Source organism: Tenrec ecaudatus, chromosome 10 (assembly GCF_050624435.1).
Source record: "Tenrec ecaudatus isolate mTenEca1 chromosome 10, mTenEca1.hap1, whole genome shotgun sequence".
Taxonomy (NCBI): Eukaryota; Metazoa; Chordata; class Mammalia; order Afrosoricida; family Tenrecidae; genus Tenrec; species Tenrec ecaudatus.
This window is the reverse complement of record NC_134539.1, coordinates 121,998,734-122,018,348: the sequence shown is the minus strand read 5'-3', so window position 1 is coordinate 122,018,348 and position 19,615 is coordinate 121,998,734. Positions and strand designations below refer to the sequence as shown.

At 36.9% G+C, this 19,615-nt stretch overlaps 1 protein-coding gene across 1 annotated transcript in view; it reads left to right on the top strand.

Moving 5' to 3' along the window:
- The window catches only part of BRIP1 (BRCA1 interacting DNA helicase 1), a 141,991-nt gene extending 123,755 nt beyond the window's left edge, over positions 1-18,236 (top strand). Inside the window, 7 exon segments of the mRNA XM_075561490.1 lie at positions 5,921-6,033; positions 10,338-10,420; positions 14,758-15,090; positions 16,448-16,999; positions 17,002-17,079; positions 17,082-17,129; positions 17,132-18,236. Coding sequence (XP_075417605.1) covers positions 5,921-6,033; positions 10,338-10,420; positions 14,758-15,090; positions 16,448-16,999; positions 17,002-17,079; positions 17,082-17,129; positions 17,132-17,259 — 1,335 coding nt within the window. The 3' untranslated portion in view covers positions 17,260-18,236.
- The last annotated feature ends 1,379 nt before the right edge of the window (positions 18,237-19,615 follow it).

Sequence of the window (19,615 nt, the reverse complement as noted above, 5' to 3'; positions counted from 1 at the left end):
TTTTGATACATGTCCCATGGTTATGTAAAATGTTAACATTAGGGGAATTTGAATAAGGGCTTTGTGGGATCTCTGGACTATCTTGGCAACTATTCTGAAAGTGAAATTATTACACAAATAAAAATTTAAGGATGAGACTTCATTGTTGAAAGCACACATAAGAAGGATATGTTTTAGAGGTTATATCATGAGTATATCTAAAATATAGAGCAACAAAGCACAAATAAGAGAAGAGGGAACTAGAAATATATTCTTCTGTAATGATTATCCCATATGTGCAGTGGTATAATATTATTTGAAAATAACTGCAATAAGTTAAAATGCATATTGTAAAGCCTAAGGCAATCACAGAAAGATAAAACAAAAGTATATAACTGATAAATCAATAATAGAAATATAAGGCAATGTTTAAAAATTTTTTACTTATTAAGGAAAAGGAAATCAGGCAAACAAGCAGAGAGGATAAATGGGGGTGTGGAGGGGGACTTAAACTCAGTCATAATAATAATTACATTGAATGTAAATGGTCTAATATGAAAAAGACAGATTATCAAATGTAAAAATGTGAATTACTGACATAGGTTACAACATGGATGAATTTCAAAAGCATAGGAATTGAGAAAAAGACAAACACAAGATATTACATACCTATGATAGTGAATGTCGAGAGAGACTCTGAAACTTGCTCTTGAACGTAGCATACGTACTTAACGCAAATGGAAGAAATAATGAAATAGAGTTAAACAGCAAATTTCAAAGGGAAGTTCAAGACAACATAAATAATTAAAATGAAATGTGCAAAGACCTGGAGGTAGAAAGCAAAAGGAAGGACACAGTTAATTTATCTCAAACTGACACAACTGACGAATAAAATTCAAGCATTAAAGTTGCAATATTCAATGATTTTTCCCATAGAATCATTCAATATTGCAATTCAAGGCTTGAAGTTTTTCTTTAGTTCTTTCAACTTGAAATATCCTGTGTTGTTCTTCTCCCTCCCCACGCCCCAACCCCCAACCCCAAGTTTTGCAGCTTTCTTTTGAAATGTTCTATGTCTATGGGAAAAACCTACCCCTTGTCTGTCAGTTGGTCATACTGCGATGGCTGTGTGATGCTGGAAGCTATGTCACTGGTATTTCAAATGCCAGCATGATTAACAAACTGAACAGATTTCAGTGGAACTTCCAGACTAAGAACAGATAATGAAGAAGGAATCGGCTGCCCCCTTCAGATGAAGTTGCTACTGAAAATCGTATGTGTAGCTTCAAAATGTTTTCAGATACTGAAAGTCTAACGAATGGAAGCAGAACCTTGTTGGAGACAGTGCTGGAGCCTGGGCCCCTGGGTCAGAAGGCACTCGAAATGTTACTGAGTAGGAGCTGTGTTCCCAAAATCGAATCGACCGTGGTGACGGGAATGGAGTAAAGCCTGTGGGAGTAGAGCCTTTTGGATCTGCACTGTTGACTCAAGGTAAGAAATGGCTTCAGAAATCTGATGATCAGAACTTGGAATGTGCAAAGTATCAACTTAGAAAAGTTGGAAGTGCTCAAAATTGAAATAGAACACAGAAAAGTTGATATTCTAGGCACTAGTGAGCTGAAATAGGCGGATATTGGCCCTTTTGAATCAGAAAGCCATAAGATTTACTATGCCAGGAATAACACAATCAAAAGGAATGGAGTGACTTTCATTGTTCAAAAGGACACTACAAAATCAATCATAAAGTAATAGAATTATATCTATCCACCTCTCAGGACATCCAATTAATACAACTACTATTCAAATTTATGCATCAACCACAAAACCTAGTCATTAAGAAGTTGAAGAATTTTATCAATGATTTCAGTCACAGTCAGGAATTTATCAAACAAGCAATCAAGATATGTTGATACTGGTAATTGGAATGCAAAAGTTGGAAACAGAGGAAGAAATAGTTGGAAATATAATTTTGGTAACAGAAATAAAGCTAGAGTTCTCATGATAGACTTTTGCAAGACCAACGACTTATCCATAACAAATACTTTTTTCAACAACACAAAAAGCAATTATACACATGATCTTCTCCAGAGGAAATACACAAAAATCAAATTGTCTAAATCTGTGGGAATAGAAGATGGAAAAGCTCAATATTAGCAACTAAACCCAGCCCAGGAGCTGACTGGGTCAATTGCTCAGATGAAATTCAAGGTTGAAGATGAAGGAAATTAAAACAAGTCCACTAGAGCCCTAATGTGACCATGAATCTAACCCACCTGAATTTCAAGAACAAATTTGATTCACTGAGTACTAAATACAGAAGACCTGATGAGCGGTGGGAGGACATCAATATCATTCGTGAAGGAAGCAAAGGTCATTCAAGAGTCAAGGGAAAATAAAGATCAAATGGGTGTCAGAAGAGACTGAAATACGCTCTTAATCGTAGAGTAGCTAAGGCAAATGGAAGAAAAATCGAGATCAAAGAGCTAAAAAGGGCAGCTTGAAAAGACAAAGTCAAATATTTTAATGAAATGTATAAAAAGCTAGAGTTAGAAAACCCAAAAAGAAAAATACTCTTAGCATATCTTAAACTGAAAAACCTGAAGAAAAGCTTCAAGCCCTGAGTTACAATATTGAAAGATTCTATGGGCAAAATATAGAATGCAAGAAAGACCCAAAAGGTGAAAAGAATAGTCACTGTAGCAGAAAGAACTCGTTTTTGACATTCTACCGTTTCAGGAGGCAGCATAGGAGCAAAAACTACTGGTGCTGAAGAAAGAAGTTCAGGTGTACACTGACAGCATTAGCCAAAACCGAGGCTCCGGGAATTGATGGATACCAATTGAAATGTTTCAGCAAGCTGGTGAAGCACCGGAAGCACTCATTCATCTATGCCAGTTGCTACTTAGGCAACTGACTGGAAGAGATCCATCCATATTTGTATACAATTGTACAAGGAAAGGAGACCCAACAGAATGCTCAAACCATAGAACAGTGTCACTATTATTGCATACAAGTAAAACTTTGCTGAAGATCATCTAGTAACTATTGTAGCAGTACATTGATGAGCTGTCAGGGTCAAGCCAGATTCAGAAGTAGACATGGAACAAGGGATATCATCGCTGATGTCAGATGACTCTTGAGTCAAAGAGAATAGCAGAAAGATGCTTACTTGTGTTTTATTGATTATAACAAAGCATAACAAACTATGGATAACCTTGAAAAGAATTTAATTTGTATGCTGAACAGATCATCAGAAAAGCTGGATTTGGTGAAGAATACGGGAACAGGTTTAAAGGGAAGGCTTATTAACAACCTGCAATTAGCTGACGACACAACCTTGATTGCTGAAAGTGAGAATGACTTGAAGATTAAGGGTTGCAGCCTTACTAGGGACTTCAGCTCATTGTCCGCAGACGCAAATCCTCCCAACTGAACCAATAGGTAACATTGTGATAAACATAGACTAGTTGAAGTTGTCAAGAATTTTGTCTTGCTTAGCTACACAATCAATGCTCATGGAAGCAGCAATCAAGAGATCCAAAGAAGAGCTGCGTTAGATAAATCCGCTGTATAAGACCTCTTCAGAGTATTGAAAAGCAAGGGTGTTACTTTGAAGACTAAGGTGGGCCTGCCTAAGCTATGGCATTTTCAGTTGCCTCATATGCATGTGGAAGTTGAACATTGAATAAGGAAGACCAAAGAATAGATGCATTAGAATTGTGCTGGAGAAGAATATGGAAAATACCATGGACTGCCAAAGGACAAACTGATCTGTCTTGGAAGAAATATGGCCATAGTGCTCCTCGGTTCCTGGGGAAAGACGACGTGCATGGTAAAGAGGACGGCCAGCAACGAGATGATTGACAAAGTAGCTGCAACGAGGGGCTCAGCACGGGAGCGATCGTGAGGGCGATGCCAGACTGGGCAGTACTTCTGTTGTCCACAGGGCTGCTGTGGTTGGGAACTGGCTGGACGGCCAGCACCAGGGGCACAATATAGAGCGATAGGAGGAAGCATCAATAGAAGATGGAAGGAATACACACAGTCACTGTACCAAAAAGGACTGCTTGACATTCAACCATTTCAAGAGGGAGCATGGAACCAATGGTACTGAAGGAAGAAATCAAAGCTGCGCTAAAGGCAGTAATGAAACAGAAGGCTCCAGGAATTGACAGCACACCGATGGAAATGTTTCAGCAAGCTGGTGAAGCGCTGGAAGCATTTACTTATGTATGCCAAGAAATTTGGAAGACAACTACCTGACACACCATCCAAAAAGAGACCCAAGTTTGTACCTGTTCCAAAGAAAAGTGACCCAACAGAACATGCAAGTTATAGAACAGTATCATTAATGTCAGATGCAAGTAAAAGTTTGCTGAAGATAATTGAACAACAGTTGCAGCAGAATGTTGACAGGGAACTGCCAGTAATTCAAGCCGGACTCAGAAGAGGATACCGAACAAGGCTATTATGGCTGATATCAGATTGAGCTTGGCTGAAGGCAGAGAGTAATGAAGATGTTTACTTGTGTGGTTTTTTTAGGATAATACTGAAAGGCATTACTTGTGCCAGTTTCTGGAGATGGCACAAGAAAGTATGGTTTCTGTTTTTTTTTTAAATCATTTTATTGGGAGCTCATGCAATTCTTATCACAATCCATCCATCCAACTATTGTGTCCAGCACATTGGTACTTCTGTTGCTATCCTCATTATTAAAACATTTTCTTTCTACTTGAGTCCTTGGTATCAGCTCCTTTTTCCCCTCCCTCCCTCACGAACCCTTGATAATTATAAATTATTACTTTTTCATGTCTTACACTGACCGATGTCTCCCTTCACCCACTTTTCTATTGTCTGTCCCCTAGGGAGGGGGCTATATGTAGATCCTTGTGATGAGTTCCCTTTTTCTCCCCCCACCTTTTACTTACCCTCCTGGTATCGCTACACATTATTGGTCCTAAGGGGGTTTACTGTTGTTTTATTGACTATCCGAAAGCATGCAACTGTGTAGACATAACAAACCATGGATAATATTGAAAGAATGAGAGTTCCAGAATACTGGATTTTGCTCAAGCAGAAACTATGGATCAAGAAGCAGTTGTTAGAACAGAACTCTTGTGCTGTTGACACAATTGCACATTTGTCGAAACCCATGTACTTACACATGAAAATTTTAATGTATGTAAGTTACATCAGTAAAACAAATCACACAGCTAATTAATTACATACATGAGGGAATGTAAGAATGAAAAAAAGTCTAATGAACTGAAGAACGTTCAGTATTAAAAAGCAAAATAAAATGTCTAATAACTCACCACTTGTTTGTCAATTTGTCATACTCTGGTAACTTGTGTTTCTATTGCTGTGCTGTAAGCCATGTTACTAGTAGTTCAAATGCCAGCAGGGTCACCAACAGTGGACAGGTTAAAGCAGAGCCTCCAGACCAGGAAGAAATGCCTGGCTACCTACTTCTAAATAGTAGTCAGTAAAAGCCGTATGGATCACAACAGAACATTGTCTGGTTCACTTGCTTTTGACTTATTGTCGCAATACAAGGATGGCAGAAGAGTAGGCAGCATTTTCTTTTTTAATCATTTTATTGGGTCTCATACAACTCTCATCACAATCCATACATCCATCCACTATGTCAAGCACATTGGTACATTTGTTGCCATCATCATTCTCAAAACATTTGCTTTCTACTTGAGCCCTTGGTATCAGCTCCTCATTTCCCCCCACCCTCCTCCCCTCCCTCACCCTTGATAACTGATAAATTATTATTTTGTCGAGTAGACAACCTTTTCTGTTATATGTAATGTTGCCAGGAGTCAGACAACTCAAGTGTAGCGCTCTCTACCTAATAATGTGATATTTAAAACATTACAAGTTAATATGGTCTCTATGACTAATTACTAGGTTCTTTATATATTTTTAAAATTAGGTTGAACTTAAGCGTCGATACAATGACGAACATTCAAAATCGAGAGGTCTTCTACCCGGACGTCAGTGGTATGAAATTCAAGCATATAGGGCCTTAAACCAGGCCCTAGGTAGGTAAGTGAAGGAAACTGAATATAATGTTATTGTAATATCTGACCAGTAGTCTATGTGTAGCTAGTGTTGCTACTCTCCTCCTTCTGACAAATTTGGTAACACTTAACAGAAACTCTAAGAACCAGTATTTTCTTTCTTTTTCAAAAAACGCTTTATTATGAATTAGGTAAAGGGTTGCAAAGCAGTTAACTAGTTTTACATTAAAAAATAAAGCACATTTTGTTTCAGTTAATGCATTCCAATCCTCTCAATGTACCATCACTTACCCATTTCCACCCTGCATTTCCTATTTCTACTAGTCTCTCTTTCCTAACCCTCTGAACTTTTTCCTTTGGCAAATGCTACCATTTTGATCTGAAATGATTAATTATTCTAACACAGGGTGAGTTCCAGAGCTGAGGGGTGAGTAAGGGCTTCCCATCGGTTTCTATCCATCTACTAAGTCTGGTCCCTTTTATGATTTTGAGTTTTGTTCCGCATTCTTCTCCCACTGAGGACCTTCTAATGTAATTCTTCCGGTCCAGTTGGTAGAAGTAGCCAGGCACCATCTAGTTCTTCTGGTCTGAGATTTATTAAGACTGGTGTTTTCTATTGGACTAATTGTTGCCTCAAGCGTTGGATTTGTATCACTCTTCTTTCCTCTGACTAGCAAGAGGCCAGTAGTTGCACCTTAAACGTCTGTTCAAGAACAGGTATATTTTCAATGATAGCTGTCACGGGTGAAAGTTGGAAAAGAGAAAATAGTGTAAATCATGCTCAAAAGAAAACTTGCCATTTGCTGAAGCTTAAATAACTTATGAATAGATAAATAACGAATGGCATACAAAGTACTCAGTAAATGTTTATCAAAGGAAACTCAGCACCAAACCATAAAATTTTACCTTGTTAACACCAGAACCCAGATGATAATTTTACCGGTAAAAAGAGACACCTGGTTGTCAGGGGAACTGCCAGCAAACAAAAATTAAATACTAGCCAATATGAAAAAAATACTTATTTGTAAATTGTTCTTTCAGTCACTAAAGATGAGTGAAATCCGTGTAGCTGTTAAAATACTTTTACTTTTGTTTTGATTTGGGGGGGTGTTGAAAGTACTTTTATAAAATACAGACAGAAAGTCGGTTACACTACTTAGTGAGATCTTACAGTTGTGCAGGTTATAGTTGCATATGTTTTTATTCTGCTGTGTTATGAACAGGTAATATGAAAAAAAAAGTCATTTTAATGTCATTTCTAAGGTTTCAAAACCACGTTCATTCTAAGGGTCGTGGTAACGTAATGGGTTACACATTGGGCTGCTAATCGCCAGGTCGGCGTTTCAACTCCATCCACCACTCCTCGGGAGGAAGATGAAGCTGCCATAGAGATTTACAGTCTAGGAAACTCCACCGGCAGTTCTACTCTGTCCTATCGCAGCCATGAGATGGGGTCTATTCAGTGGCAGTGGGTTTAGTTGGATTTGTACATTCTGTACTTTCATATGCCGCACTACCGCATGGTCATTGCTCATAGGAAATGTTAAACTGGAAGAATAATCCATAATTTAAGCACATAAACATTAAATAATTATTACTTTTTAAAAGCTAGAAATGAGCCTTAAAGCATTTTGTTGCCCTGCTAGATATTGTCAAGTCAGTTCCAATTCGTTGTTGCCCGTTAAATACTTTGAAATGGTATCTGGTCCTATGCCACTCTCCCAGTTGTTGCGGTGTGTAATCAGTCCACCTTGTCAAGTCTTCCTCCTCCTTGCTGACCCTCTACTTTATGAAGCCTGATCTCCTTTTCCATGAACTGCCCCTCCTGATCACTAGAAGGATACATGTTTCCCAGCTGATCTGAGCTGAGTTGATGGTCTGAGGCCTGTTTCTTCAGAGTCTCAGATGGCAATATTAAACTAAATGTACAATAATCACATTCAACCCCAGGCAAAAAATGTAGGTGGGCATCATATGTCCCATGAGTCACAAAAAGTTAAATATGCTTTGGCACATTTCATTCGACAAATTTACCACAGAAAGTCTGCTTGAAAGCTCTGCTCTAAGAACCTTATTTCTCTGTCTAGAGCAGTGGTTCTCAACCTTCCTCATACCGTGAGCCTTAAATACAGCTCATGTGGTGGTGACCCCCTCAGCCATAACATTACTTTCGTTGCTACTTCATAACTGTAATTTTGCTACTGTTAGGAATCAGGCGACCACTATGAAAGGGTCGTTCGACCCCCAAAGGGGTTGTGACTCACAGGTTGAGATCTGTGGATCTAGAGTTATTTGCTTCCTTTTTAGCAAAACCAGAGTATTTAATTACTTGTTACAAGCCTGTTTATATGTCTGTCTCCCTCACTAAAAGTGGATTTTGCCTTTTTGCATTCTCATCCACTAGCAGGGCTTGGGACTAGGTGCTCAATAAATGCTTGTCAATTTAGTGAAAAATGCCAAATTTATCCTTTCCCAGTACTCCATGTTGCCCAGGGAGCTTCTAGTGGTCCAAAACATGCTTTTCTAGAATGGAATGGCATGCGTTTATTATATTTATGTCTAGTGTTGTGCTTTTAATATTTTACTCATAAAAGAAGAAATAGACTCAAATGTCATTTTGCTAATTTTCAAGAAATCAATATTGGCATGCAGAAACTTTTTATGAAAAAACATCCTGTTAAAATCAAACATAGTTTACATCACTTGTGAAACTGCTAATATTGGTTGATTGACAGAAAAGGTGATTGTACTCTGAGACACTCCCCTTAACAAGAAATATATCCAGAAGGTCTAAAGTAAGAAATAAATTGAGTTCGTAAATGTTTTCTCTCTTTTTAAGGCCATATAAGACTGTTACAAGTATTTGAATCAGTATAAGTCTATGAAATATAATAGCAGCCTCCGGGAATATGCCAGATGGTTTCATGACAAGGTTACGACTATACTACGATTTTTCTAACGGGTGTGTTTTACTAAAAGTATAATCTTTGTCTCAAATGGGCATAACTCATTTGAGCAAGGCAGTATGAAAACAATGGTAAAAAGGAAAAGGTGAAACCTTTTTCTCTGAACTGTTTTGTTAATTTAAATGTCTTCCTGCCATAGGCCATTTTAACATAACCAAGGTGGTATCAAAAGAGAGTGGCACCTTTTCTATTGCTTTTCAACACTGTTATATAATGTTGGCAATATCCATCTATGTACTTTTCTACCCAATTTATAGATGGATGTCTTGGAACCTGCAGATTACTTTGATATCACCAAAATATATCATAAAATTTAAACTTTAAAGATTCTGAGGGGGGAAAACATACCTGCTAATCTCAACCCCCTCAAAATTCACTGGCAATAAAAGAATAAAGATATGCCCACAAAGTTTACAACAATGAGAATGGAGACAATAGCAAATGAGATTTCAACACATTTTGCAGAGCTAGAAAGCAAATGAATACATTTATAGGCAAGAGAAAGCTGAAATTTAAAGCTGTAGTGGCAAAGACAATAAACAATCCTAAAATTCATGCCTGGAGACGCTTTGGACTTGAGAGTACTCTAAAAGTGCCAATCTCCTTCTAAAAAAAAAAGAAAATTGATTAAAAGTTAGTGTAAGTAGACAGGAGTCCCCACTTTTGCCCACGTTTACCCTTTAGACAGGGAAAACCAGAGAGCTCTGTATTCATCAGCCCCAGCCGTGGCTAACAACAGGGACTGAGAAAAACCTACATGACTGAATCTAAGAACTCCCTTCCCCTTTCTTTCTCAGCTTTGAGTAGGCTGACAGTCTTCTTTTTCCTAGGGAGGAAAGTATAATATGAAAACATTATTAGATCAAAAAATTTTTTTAAAGAAAACATTATTAGATCGATCAATATCTAATAAGAATAAGGTGCTGTTACATGACATGGTTTATCCTAGGGATGCAAAAAGAGGAAAAACTACAAATTTTGTAGTTTTGACACAATTCAACATTCATTTATGATTAAAAACACCCAGCAATTTAGGAATGAAACACATCTGCTCGAAACGTACAGCTAAGATATTAAGATAAACAACATTCTATAGATAGGGAAAAAGGCCTTGGAAATATTTTTCATAATATTCTTGATTTTCAAAATGGTATATGCATCTAACATAATAGTTGACAGAAGTAAGATTTTTTTTTGTACATCTGCGTTGTATTGAATAGCTTCTATAATCCTCCCCCAAATGAAGACTTTGAACATATAATTGACAAAATAATGGATTTTCTTAATCTTCTGTGCCGGCGAGTATGGACCTGGATTTTTATTCCTTGGTATGTTTGGTCGACCCCCGCCTTATTTCCTGTAGGTGTATTCGCCACAAAAGTGACTGGGGAGCACTTATTCTAGTGGATGATCGCTTCAGAAGTAATCCAGAGCGCTACACATCTGGTAAGGTTGGGCTTGGATTATAGTCTGAAATAGCAATCTTTGGAAATTAATGGCTTCTATTTTTTAAGGCAGAGAATTAGAACCGGTATAACATAGATGAAATATTTACATTAATGATGAAAATATCTAGTCTTTCAGGATGTTTACAAAAATCTCTAGCTCTGGTTACTTATCCACATGACATTAAATCAATTAGGATCTTTCTATGTTGTGTGGAATGTGGTGCCCTTCCATGTAGTTAGGGCCCGATTGAGCAGGCTCCAGCTCAAAGGCCTGTGCATAACGGAAGGAAACACTACTTAACAAATTCAGCATCACCAAGGGAAAAGCTGTTCCTTAGAAATGAATTTTCCAAAAGCTTGGATTCACATTGAAGTGCACAGGCCAATGGCCTTTTGCCTGCTTTGGGCTCCTTATGCCTTTGTTCTGTTACACTGTATTTGGTTTGCTTTTCTTTAAAGCTACTTTCGTTGTTTTAAAAGTTACTCTCATCAGGGCGAGTGTTTTCTGAAAGGAACGCAGGACTGCATTCAATAAGATGAAGTAGGCCCTCACGGGCTTTTCCCATTCAAATCAACAACTATGAGGGGGCCTCAAAAATGGATAATTGTATGATCTTCAATTCCATTTTCCTCACGACTTTGTTGAGGAGCCCCTCTGATAGTGCCTGTGGTTTTTTCCAGCAAGCAACTATGTTCCTCCAGAGTGGAGACCAGGAATCCAGGTATTGTCACATAACCAAGAGATATATTTACATCTTGATGTGACCTTTAAAGATAGTTCATACTGTGCTATTATAGAGGAGCCCTGATGGCATAGTAGACTACACATTGAACTGCTAACCACAAGGTCAGCAGTTCAAACCCACCAACCACTCCATGGGGAAAAAAATGAGGCTATCTGTTCTGGTAAAGATTTACAGTTTCAGGAACCCATAAGGGCTGTTTTACTCTGTCCTATAGGGTCACTATGAGTCAAAATTGACTTTATGACAGTATGTGTGGTTCTATTATGAAGAGAAGCTAACATTTAAATTTGTTTCAGATTAGTTTTGGATATGGACTCTTAATTTTTCCATTTCATTGTAATTGCCATATCTAATTTTATATTAAAGCATATCATTCTGGACTAAACCAAATACATTGCTTTGTTTTCCCCACTCCCTTTCTGTGTAAATCAAGGTCAAGGTATAACTAAAGGCAAAAATGGTAAGTGCTCATATTTAATCAGCAGGTGGAGCTCAAACTCTTAGAGGTTTTTCAAAGTAAACAATGACATTTTATACTTAAAAGGTTTTCTTTGATTACAAAAGGTAAATATAATACGTTTTCCCCTCAGACTTTGAGAGTTCCACTGTATATGTGTGTGTGTGTGTGTGTGTGTATTTCCCTAAAACAAAAACAAAGAACTTAAATAAATAAATACAGAACTTTAAGATTAAAAATTTTAAATAATAGTTTAGTATCACCAGCAGGAAATATTTATTTTAGGTTTAACTTTAAACTTCTTTAAGATTATTTCTCTTAATTACAAGTCTTAATCTTCAATTTGCCTCTTGGTTCAAATTTTTTTAGCGGTTTCTAGAAATAAATACCTTAAATAATCTGCATGCTTTTTTACTTTTCTGACACTCGTGTTTCTTTCATTATTTTGCTAATGTTTGCACAGCATAAAATGTGTCATTTTTGTTTAAATTTAGTTTACCTAATATACTTAGAAAAAAAAGGTCATTGAAAACAACTAAAAGAATATTTTTGAAATGATAGTATAGTATCCAAAATTGCTTTTGAAGCCCTGATTTCTCTTTCTCTGTTACAGTTACTATAGTAGTTCATACTATATACTATTCTGAACTGAACTTTGATAATTCCTCCAAAAGATGATGATATAAGAAATACTTATTTCATACACACACACATACATGAGGGGTACCCCAAAAAACGGGGGAGAAAAGCTCTGCTGGGCAGAGATTTTGTACTATGCATTTCCCTGCTAGGTGAACATAGAGCAGCTCGCTCTGAGTTAGTACACTGAGTGGCATAGTCTGGAAGCTTCTCTCTGATCGCAGTGAATTTTTTTGTAAAAGCAGTTTTGTTTGGACCTCATTTTTTGTAATGGCGAATTTAAGAGAACAGTGTGCGGCTCTGAAATTGTGTTTCCTGCTCAGGAGAAATGCCACAGAAACTGTTGTGATGTTGAACACAGCTTACAAGGACAGCGCTATGGGAAAATTTCAAGTGTACTACTAAAGGTTTTCTCGTTTCAAAAAAGGTGAAATGTTGATTGATGACAAAACTCATTCTGAATGTCTGTCAACTTCCCGAATGGATAAAAATGTTGCCAAAATCCATGTACTTGTGCTCAAAGATCGACAATGGACTATTGTCAAGATGAGATGGAGAAGTGGTCTGGACTATCTTGGAGCTCGGTTTAGTGAATTTTAACGGAAGATTTTGGAATAAGAAGGGTTGCTACAGAATTTGTATCTTGGGTTCTAACTGACCAGGAAAAAGAGCATCGAGTGGAAAAGTGCTCTGAATGAACAGCTCCAAAGTGACCCAGACTTTTTCCCAAGGTGATGAGACATGGTGCCATTCATACATCCTCAAAACCAAAGATCAATCAAGCCAGTGGAAGATGCCATTGTCATCTCACCCCAAAAAAGCTTGTCAAGTGAAATCAAAGATCAAGATGATGCTCATTGGTTTTTGATGTGACGGGGATAATGCATTTGGAATTCGTTCCACCAGGTCAGACTACTAATCAAGCTTTCTATTTAGAGGTTCTGAAAAGATAGTGTAACAGTGTGTGACCAAAAAGGCCTGATTGAATCCAGGCACTGAAGCGGTGGGGTTGGGAGCTCTGCTTTTCGGTGGCAGGTCTGGGAAGGGACAGCAGGCACCATGTTGGGCCATGAAGGTGGCAAGAAGAAGCACTGAAACAACCCAAGAAGCAGACCAAGGAAATGGACAAGGAAGGGAAGGCTTTCAAGCAGAAACAGAAAGAAGAAGGGAAGAAACTTCAGGAGCTAAAAGTGAAGGCCATGGGGAAGGGCCAGGTCCCCTGAGCACAGGTGGAATTGAGAAATCTGGCATAAAGTAAGCTGTTCTTGGTGACAGGTCATGATGACCCTTGATTCTGTTCCTGTGTAAACATCTGGATTCCCTGCCAAAACATCTGTTGTCACCTATAGTTAGAATGAAGTGTTGTCTTGGAGCCTGCTATACATTTAAGAACAAACTTTTGTTTAAAAAAAAAAGTCTGATTTGTGGCAGACAGGGGACTGGTTTTGCCACCATGACAATGCACCTGCTCACATAGCTATCCTAGTGTGCATGTATCTGCTGTTTCTTGCCCTACACACCTTACTCACCTGACCGTGCTCCCTGTGACTTCTTTTTGTTTCCGTGAATGAAGAGGGACATGAAAGGACAGCGATTTGACTACATACAAGAGGTGAAGTAAACAATGAGGGAGGTGCTGCCAGCCGTCCAAACGGTTGAGTTTGAAAAATCTTTCCAAGAATGGAATCACAAATTTGACAAATGTATTGGGTGTAATGGAGAGTACTCTGAAGGTGATATGGTTGTTTTGTAAAAAATGTAAATACTTCATAGCTTTGGGCTAAAAGTTCCAGTTTTTCTGTGGGGTATCCCCTCGTGCATCTGACTGAATTTCAGTCTGAAGTGAGTCAAACTGCAAAATATCCTATACTCTTAATATGGTTTCTTTTTATGCCATTTTCAAATTATGTCCTTTACAACTTGATTATCTCAAACTGGAAAGTAGATAAAATAGAAGTTCAGAATAGGATATAATTTTCCCATAAAACACTGTTTTTTCACTTCCCAAAATGGTTTACTTGGGACTTGGAAGGGGGAACTCACTAGAAAAAGCTGAGATTGGAATCTTAAAATTTTGTAAAAGCAGTCAAATTTGGAAAGTTAGGACAAGCTGTTATATTATTTGCAAATTCCTAATTTTCTAACAAGAAGAAGATTGGAATTTTTTATGTGAAATTATGATGAAATTAAACTACCATATTTGTTAGTTATTATCATTGTAGAATAATGTTAACCTTTCCTCTACTCCCGTTAGCCTTTCCTTCTTTCAAGTCAATAACTACATATAATGATAAGTATTATTCATGTATGAGCACATAATCCATAAGAAGATATATATATAACAGGAAAATTATTCAGAACGATTCTGTGTACTGTAAAGGCAAGATAGATTACTTTATTGGAAAATGTATCTGAGTTTATCCTAATGCATAACACCTGATACCTAAAACTAAGTGAGTAAATTATTGTCCCTGATGTTACTTTTTCCCTTAGGGCTTTCTAAATGGGTGCGACAGCAGATTCAGCACCACTCAACATTTGGAAGCGCGCTGAAGTCCTTGACTGAGTTTTCCAAAAAGCAGCTGAAGGTCACTGATGGATCTGTAGGGGATGATAGCAAGTCTGTTCAGGCCAGTGAGGATGTGCGTGACGTGACCTGTTTGAAGGACAGTACTCCGACTTCTTTATTGGCAGTAGAAACTCATCTGTCACCAGAACGCCCAAGGGGAGCTGATGTGAAAAGATGTGTCCAGGAGCTTCAATTTCCAAAACAGCTAGCCAAAACTCCATCTCCACCAAGAGGCAGCAGCTTCAGAAAGAAGAAACGTATGAACAGTTCTGCTCATTTACATTTGATTGAGAAATCTTTTGTTACTTTTAGTGAAATTATATTTATTTTGACATATTTAATACATATTTAATTAAATCTGTTGTTTTGTAAGGTAAGATCTTATCATATGATAATGAAAACATATAATGTACTGGGATGAGAACTGACTTTTGTCAGGAGACCTGAACATATTTCCACTAGCTAAGTTTGGGACTATAAGTAAGTTACTTATCCTTTCTGAGTCTTGAAAGAAAAAGTACTATCTATATAGCTACCCTCTTGGTTGTGAAGATCAAATAAAATAACAAATATGACCACATTGTAAAGTACTATCCAAATGGTCATTGCTATTCTAAGAGTATGTAAAAATGTAGCTTAATTTCTTAGTGCAGGGAGTTAAGTGACTTACTAAAAGATACATTTGTATATAATAACAAGTATGACTGCATTGTCCAGATGGAGATGTTTCACTAATAACTTATTAGAAGTAAACGAACACTGCTAGACCCACTAGCTGCTCCTTGGGAGGAAGAGGAGGCTCTCTTCTATAAAGTGGATCGATACAACTTTCTGTCTGTTTTATGTACAGTTTCTTGGAGCACAGCCACATCCATTCATTTGCATCTTGCGTACAAGAGTAGGGTTGAGTAGTCCTACACATTGCGCTCAAACAACAGTATCCAGTAGGTGACATACAGAGAACATAGCCTTGCACAAATCTGAATACGCTCACTGGATTGTTACACAGAAGATTACCAGCCACCGGTCTATATCATCGAATATTGTTTTAATAGTTTTCATCCATATGTCATGATAGCTTACTATATCAATTTTAAAATATTTCACAATATTTTTCTATTCTGAATAAATGTCATTCTAAATTCAAAGCCATTATACTGAAAGGAAATTTAGGTTGTAGACCTGGTATGAGTATGTAACTTTGAAGAAATAACTTGTCTGCTTATTAGTTTCCTTACTTATTAAATAAGAGAATTCATCTTTGTTTGTTTTTCTAAGGTAGATTTTTATGGTCTGTTCTCTCCCTTACTCTGCTTTCTTCCTCGTCATGTTTACCACCATTTTCTCATTCAAGCCTCTGTTCTCAGTGTAGAATTTGATAGTTTTCCAAATAGCATTATAAATTAGGCTAGGAAACTTCAGAATTATGGGATTTCTTTTAGAGTTAATATGCGATGCTTTAAATTTTAAAATAGAAGTCTTGTTATTCAGTAGTAGCTCTACATTATGTAGCCTATGAGTTATAGAAGTATTTCTAAGAAATAATCATTTTAATATAACTATGATTATGTTCACTAAGGATAGGATTAATAACTTGAATTTTTGTATTCATAGATACTCCAGTATTATCAGAAGAGCCTGTCCAATTAATGGAAGGAGAGATAAAGGTGATTTCCAGATCTGCAAGCCCAACTTTCAACAAACAAACAACGAGAATTACTTGGTCTAGCTTTCAGTGTTTTACTAGTAAAATACTGACTGCAAAGGCATCAGAGGACTGTACCTCTAGCGCTTCTATTAAAATGGAAAACAAAACTGTTTTGCCACTCGCTGCTCAATGTGAGTCTTCATCTCTAGCTACTAACACATCACTTGGATCTTGCTTTCAACCTCAAACCATTATTTCATCAATAAAAAATGATACTGCTCTTACCGAAAAAGATCATCTGAAACAGCTGCTTTGTGATGAAAAAGCCCTTGATGCGAACATTGAAGTGTCTCTAGGAAGTGAAGATGCTGAACTTTCCACTTCAGAGAGAGCTTTTGAAGAAACAGAAGCAGAAGATGAATCTATCTATTTTACACCTGAACTGTATGATCCTGTAGATACAGATGAAGAGAAAAATGAACTAGTTGAAACTGATAGAAGCAATAGATTGGCTAACAATTTAATTACATTTTAGCTGAAGGCCTTTTTCAAAATACAGATGAGTGGACTCAGACAGGGAAAGCTGAGGATTGCACAGACAAAATGGAATAATCTGACATACTGAAGGAAGTAAAATTGATAACAATGATGATCTATAAAAGCAACTAATATAAATGAGTTGCATCTTTCAAAGACTCATAAAACCAATAAAGAGAACTTTCGACTGCTCCTTCCCAAAAGTAATGGTGTGTTCCTGATATTAGGTAACAGTATTTAACTGTCACGCTCTAAAGTAGCCATCATGCTCATATATTAAATTCTATTGTAAATAAGTTTATGTTGAGTAAGTAATTGACCTTTTTAATGAGATATATTTTTCATTTTAATTCATTGCTTTTGATTTTCAAAAGTATATTTTATGTTCAGAAATGTAAATTTTACTATTCTCAATTTTTGATAAAGTGATTCATATAAAATACTTTCCTCCAAAAAGTCCTGCTTAGTAAATGCAATATAAATGTAATCAAATTGAAAGATATTAAGCATTTTCTAGGCAAATATAGATATCACGTATCTGATGTGTTTAGTAGTTCACTTTAGCTGTTTCTTTTCACATTTAACTAAAAGTACTTTAGTCATACTCAGCCAATTTCACATAGATTTTATCTTCAGTCTTTTATTTTTTTAGAAATCAGATTTTGTCTTGAAAATTTTATTTCTCCATTAAACTTGACTTTTTAGAAGTAACAAGAGAACTTAGGAAGTAAGCATCATGAATTTTTAGGACTTTTTAAAAATTGATCAATCAAACATGTTGCAAACATATTTATGTAAAGTTATAAAATGCCCAGTGAAAGACACTAAAATTTTTATTCTAGATAGTTAGCTTCATCCTGTGAGGGGAACTTATATGTTCTCGGATAAAGGCTTTAATTATGCATCTATTTATATATAAAACATTATGGATAAATTTGAAAAGCAGCCCCCAAATATACAACTGCAGCTGAATATGTTCCCTTACAGGACAACAAGGTGTATTCTGAATTTGGGCTATCCGTAATTTTTGTGGATGAAGCTAGAATTTTGATGATGTTTATGAAACATGCTTTTTTCCAATGCCATTCTAGAAGTACATTCATTGATCTTTTTCTAAGTAACGTCTTGCTATTCAATGGGTATTTGGGTGTCTTGTGAATGTTTTGAATTGAGATTTTAGGAGCCATTTAAATTGTATGTATGGTCTATTTTCAAGCCAAAATTTCCTTTATTGGACATTTTACATTAATTTGCATAAAGTGAATTCTTATATGTGCATTGTTTACTTTTACTTTGTTACTTTATTTTAATGCAGCTTATTTGTACCTGTAACATAGTTAAGTGAAATATAATTTGACTATTTACCAATTAAGTAATTCATCTATACAGTGGGTTATATTCACTCCCACCTACTCTTAGTTATGTTTTATTTATTTAGATAGGTGAGTAATAAGTTAGAAGCAATAGATTAGAAGATAATTTAGATTTGGGGAGGGGAAGGGTGCAACCATTTCCCTTTCGAGATTATTCTTTAACACTAATAAGGGTACTGAGCTAGGGGGAGGAACCAGGTGGAAAGCAAGAGACTTAAGCTTTATTCCTGGCTGTGCCTCTAATTTGCCAAGTCATTGTGATGATTAATGCTACGTAGCATCTTGAGTAGGCTGTGCTTCTCAATGTTTTGACAGACCGTGAGCTAAGTATCCTTCTACAATCTAATAGAATAATTCTCCATTTTGTGATCTGATGTGTGCAGCCGGTCACGTTTACTTGAGGGTGTGTGCTGCATCCAGTATATATGGATCTGACCAAACTCTTTATTCTGCGTTTGATGACTCATCAATCTCTAACCTCCAAGCCTTTGAGCATTAACCAGAATGCTTCCATCCAACCTACCAATTTTGGGTTCTTCAGCCTCTGCATCTAGTCAAGAGAAGCCTCCAGCCTGATAATTGACGCATGAATTTGGACTTGCCAGTCTCGACAAGTGCATGAGCCATTCCCTTGAAATAAATAGATATTTCGCTGGTTTTGCGCTACTTGTGGCATTGACCACTTGGTTATGTACCTAGGAGTGAAATAGGTGAGAGAGCTACTAAAAGTATACTTAACGTATATGCTCGAATATAAGTCAAGTTTTTCAGCACATTTTTAATGAAGTTTTTGTGGTAAAATTAGGTGCCTTTGCTGATATTCGGGTCGGCTTATACTCGAGTATAAATGGTAATTTGTACCACCAGAAGAATTCCAGGTCAAGTGAACAGCAATCTACCTTGAAGATACTCTGACTTGAATTGCCAGAATAGTTCAACCCCTCCATCAATTCCAAGTTAAAGATCTACTTCCCTTGAATGAAGAGAAGGCTAGGTCTCCCTGAAAAAGGACCCACTGCACTCTCCAAAAGTATACTCTTAATCTTTCTTAACAGCCTTTTGCAAGAGTCCCTGTACATTGGGGAAAGGAAATGATCAGACTTTTTGAGAATTACTTGACACTAGCTCTGAACTGATACTACTTCCAGGAGACCACAAATGTTTATTAATGGAGTCTCAGCTCCAATTTGTCCATCCTATAGTGATTTCCCCCGTTCAGAACAT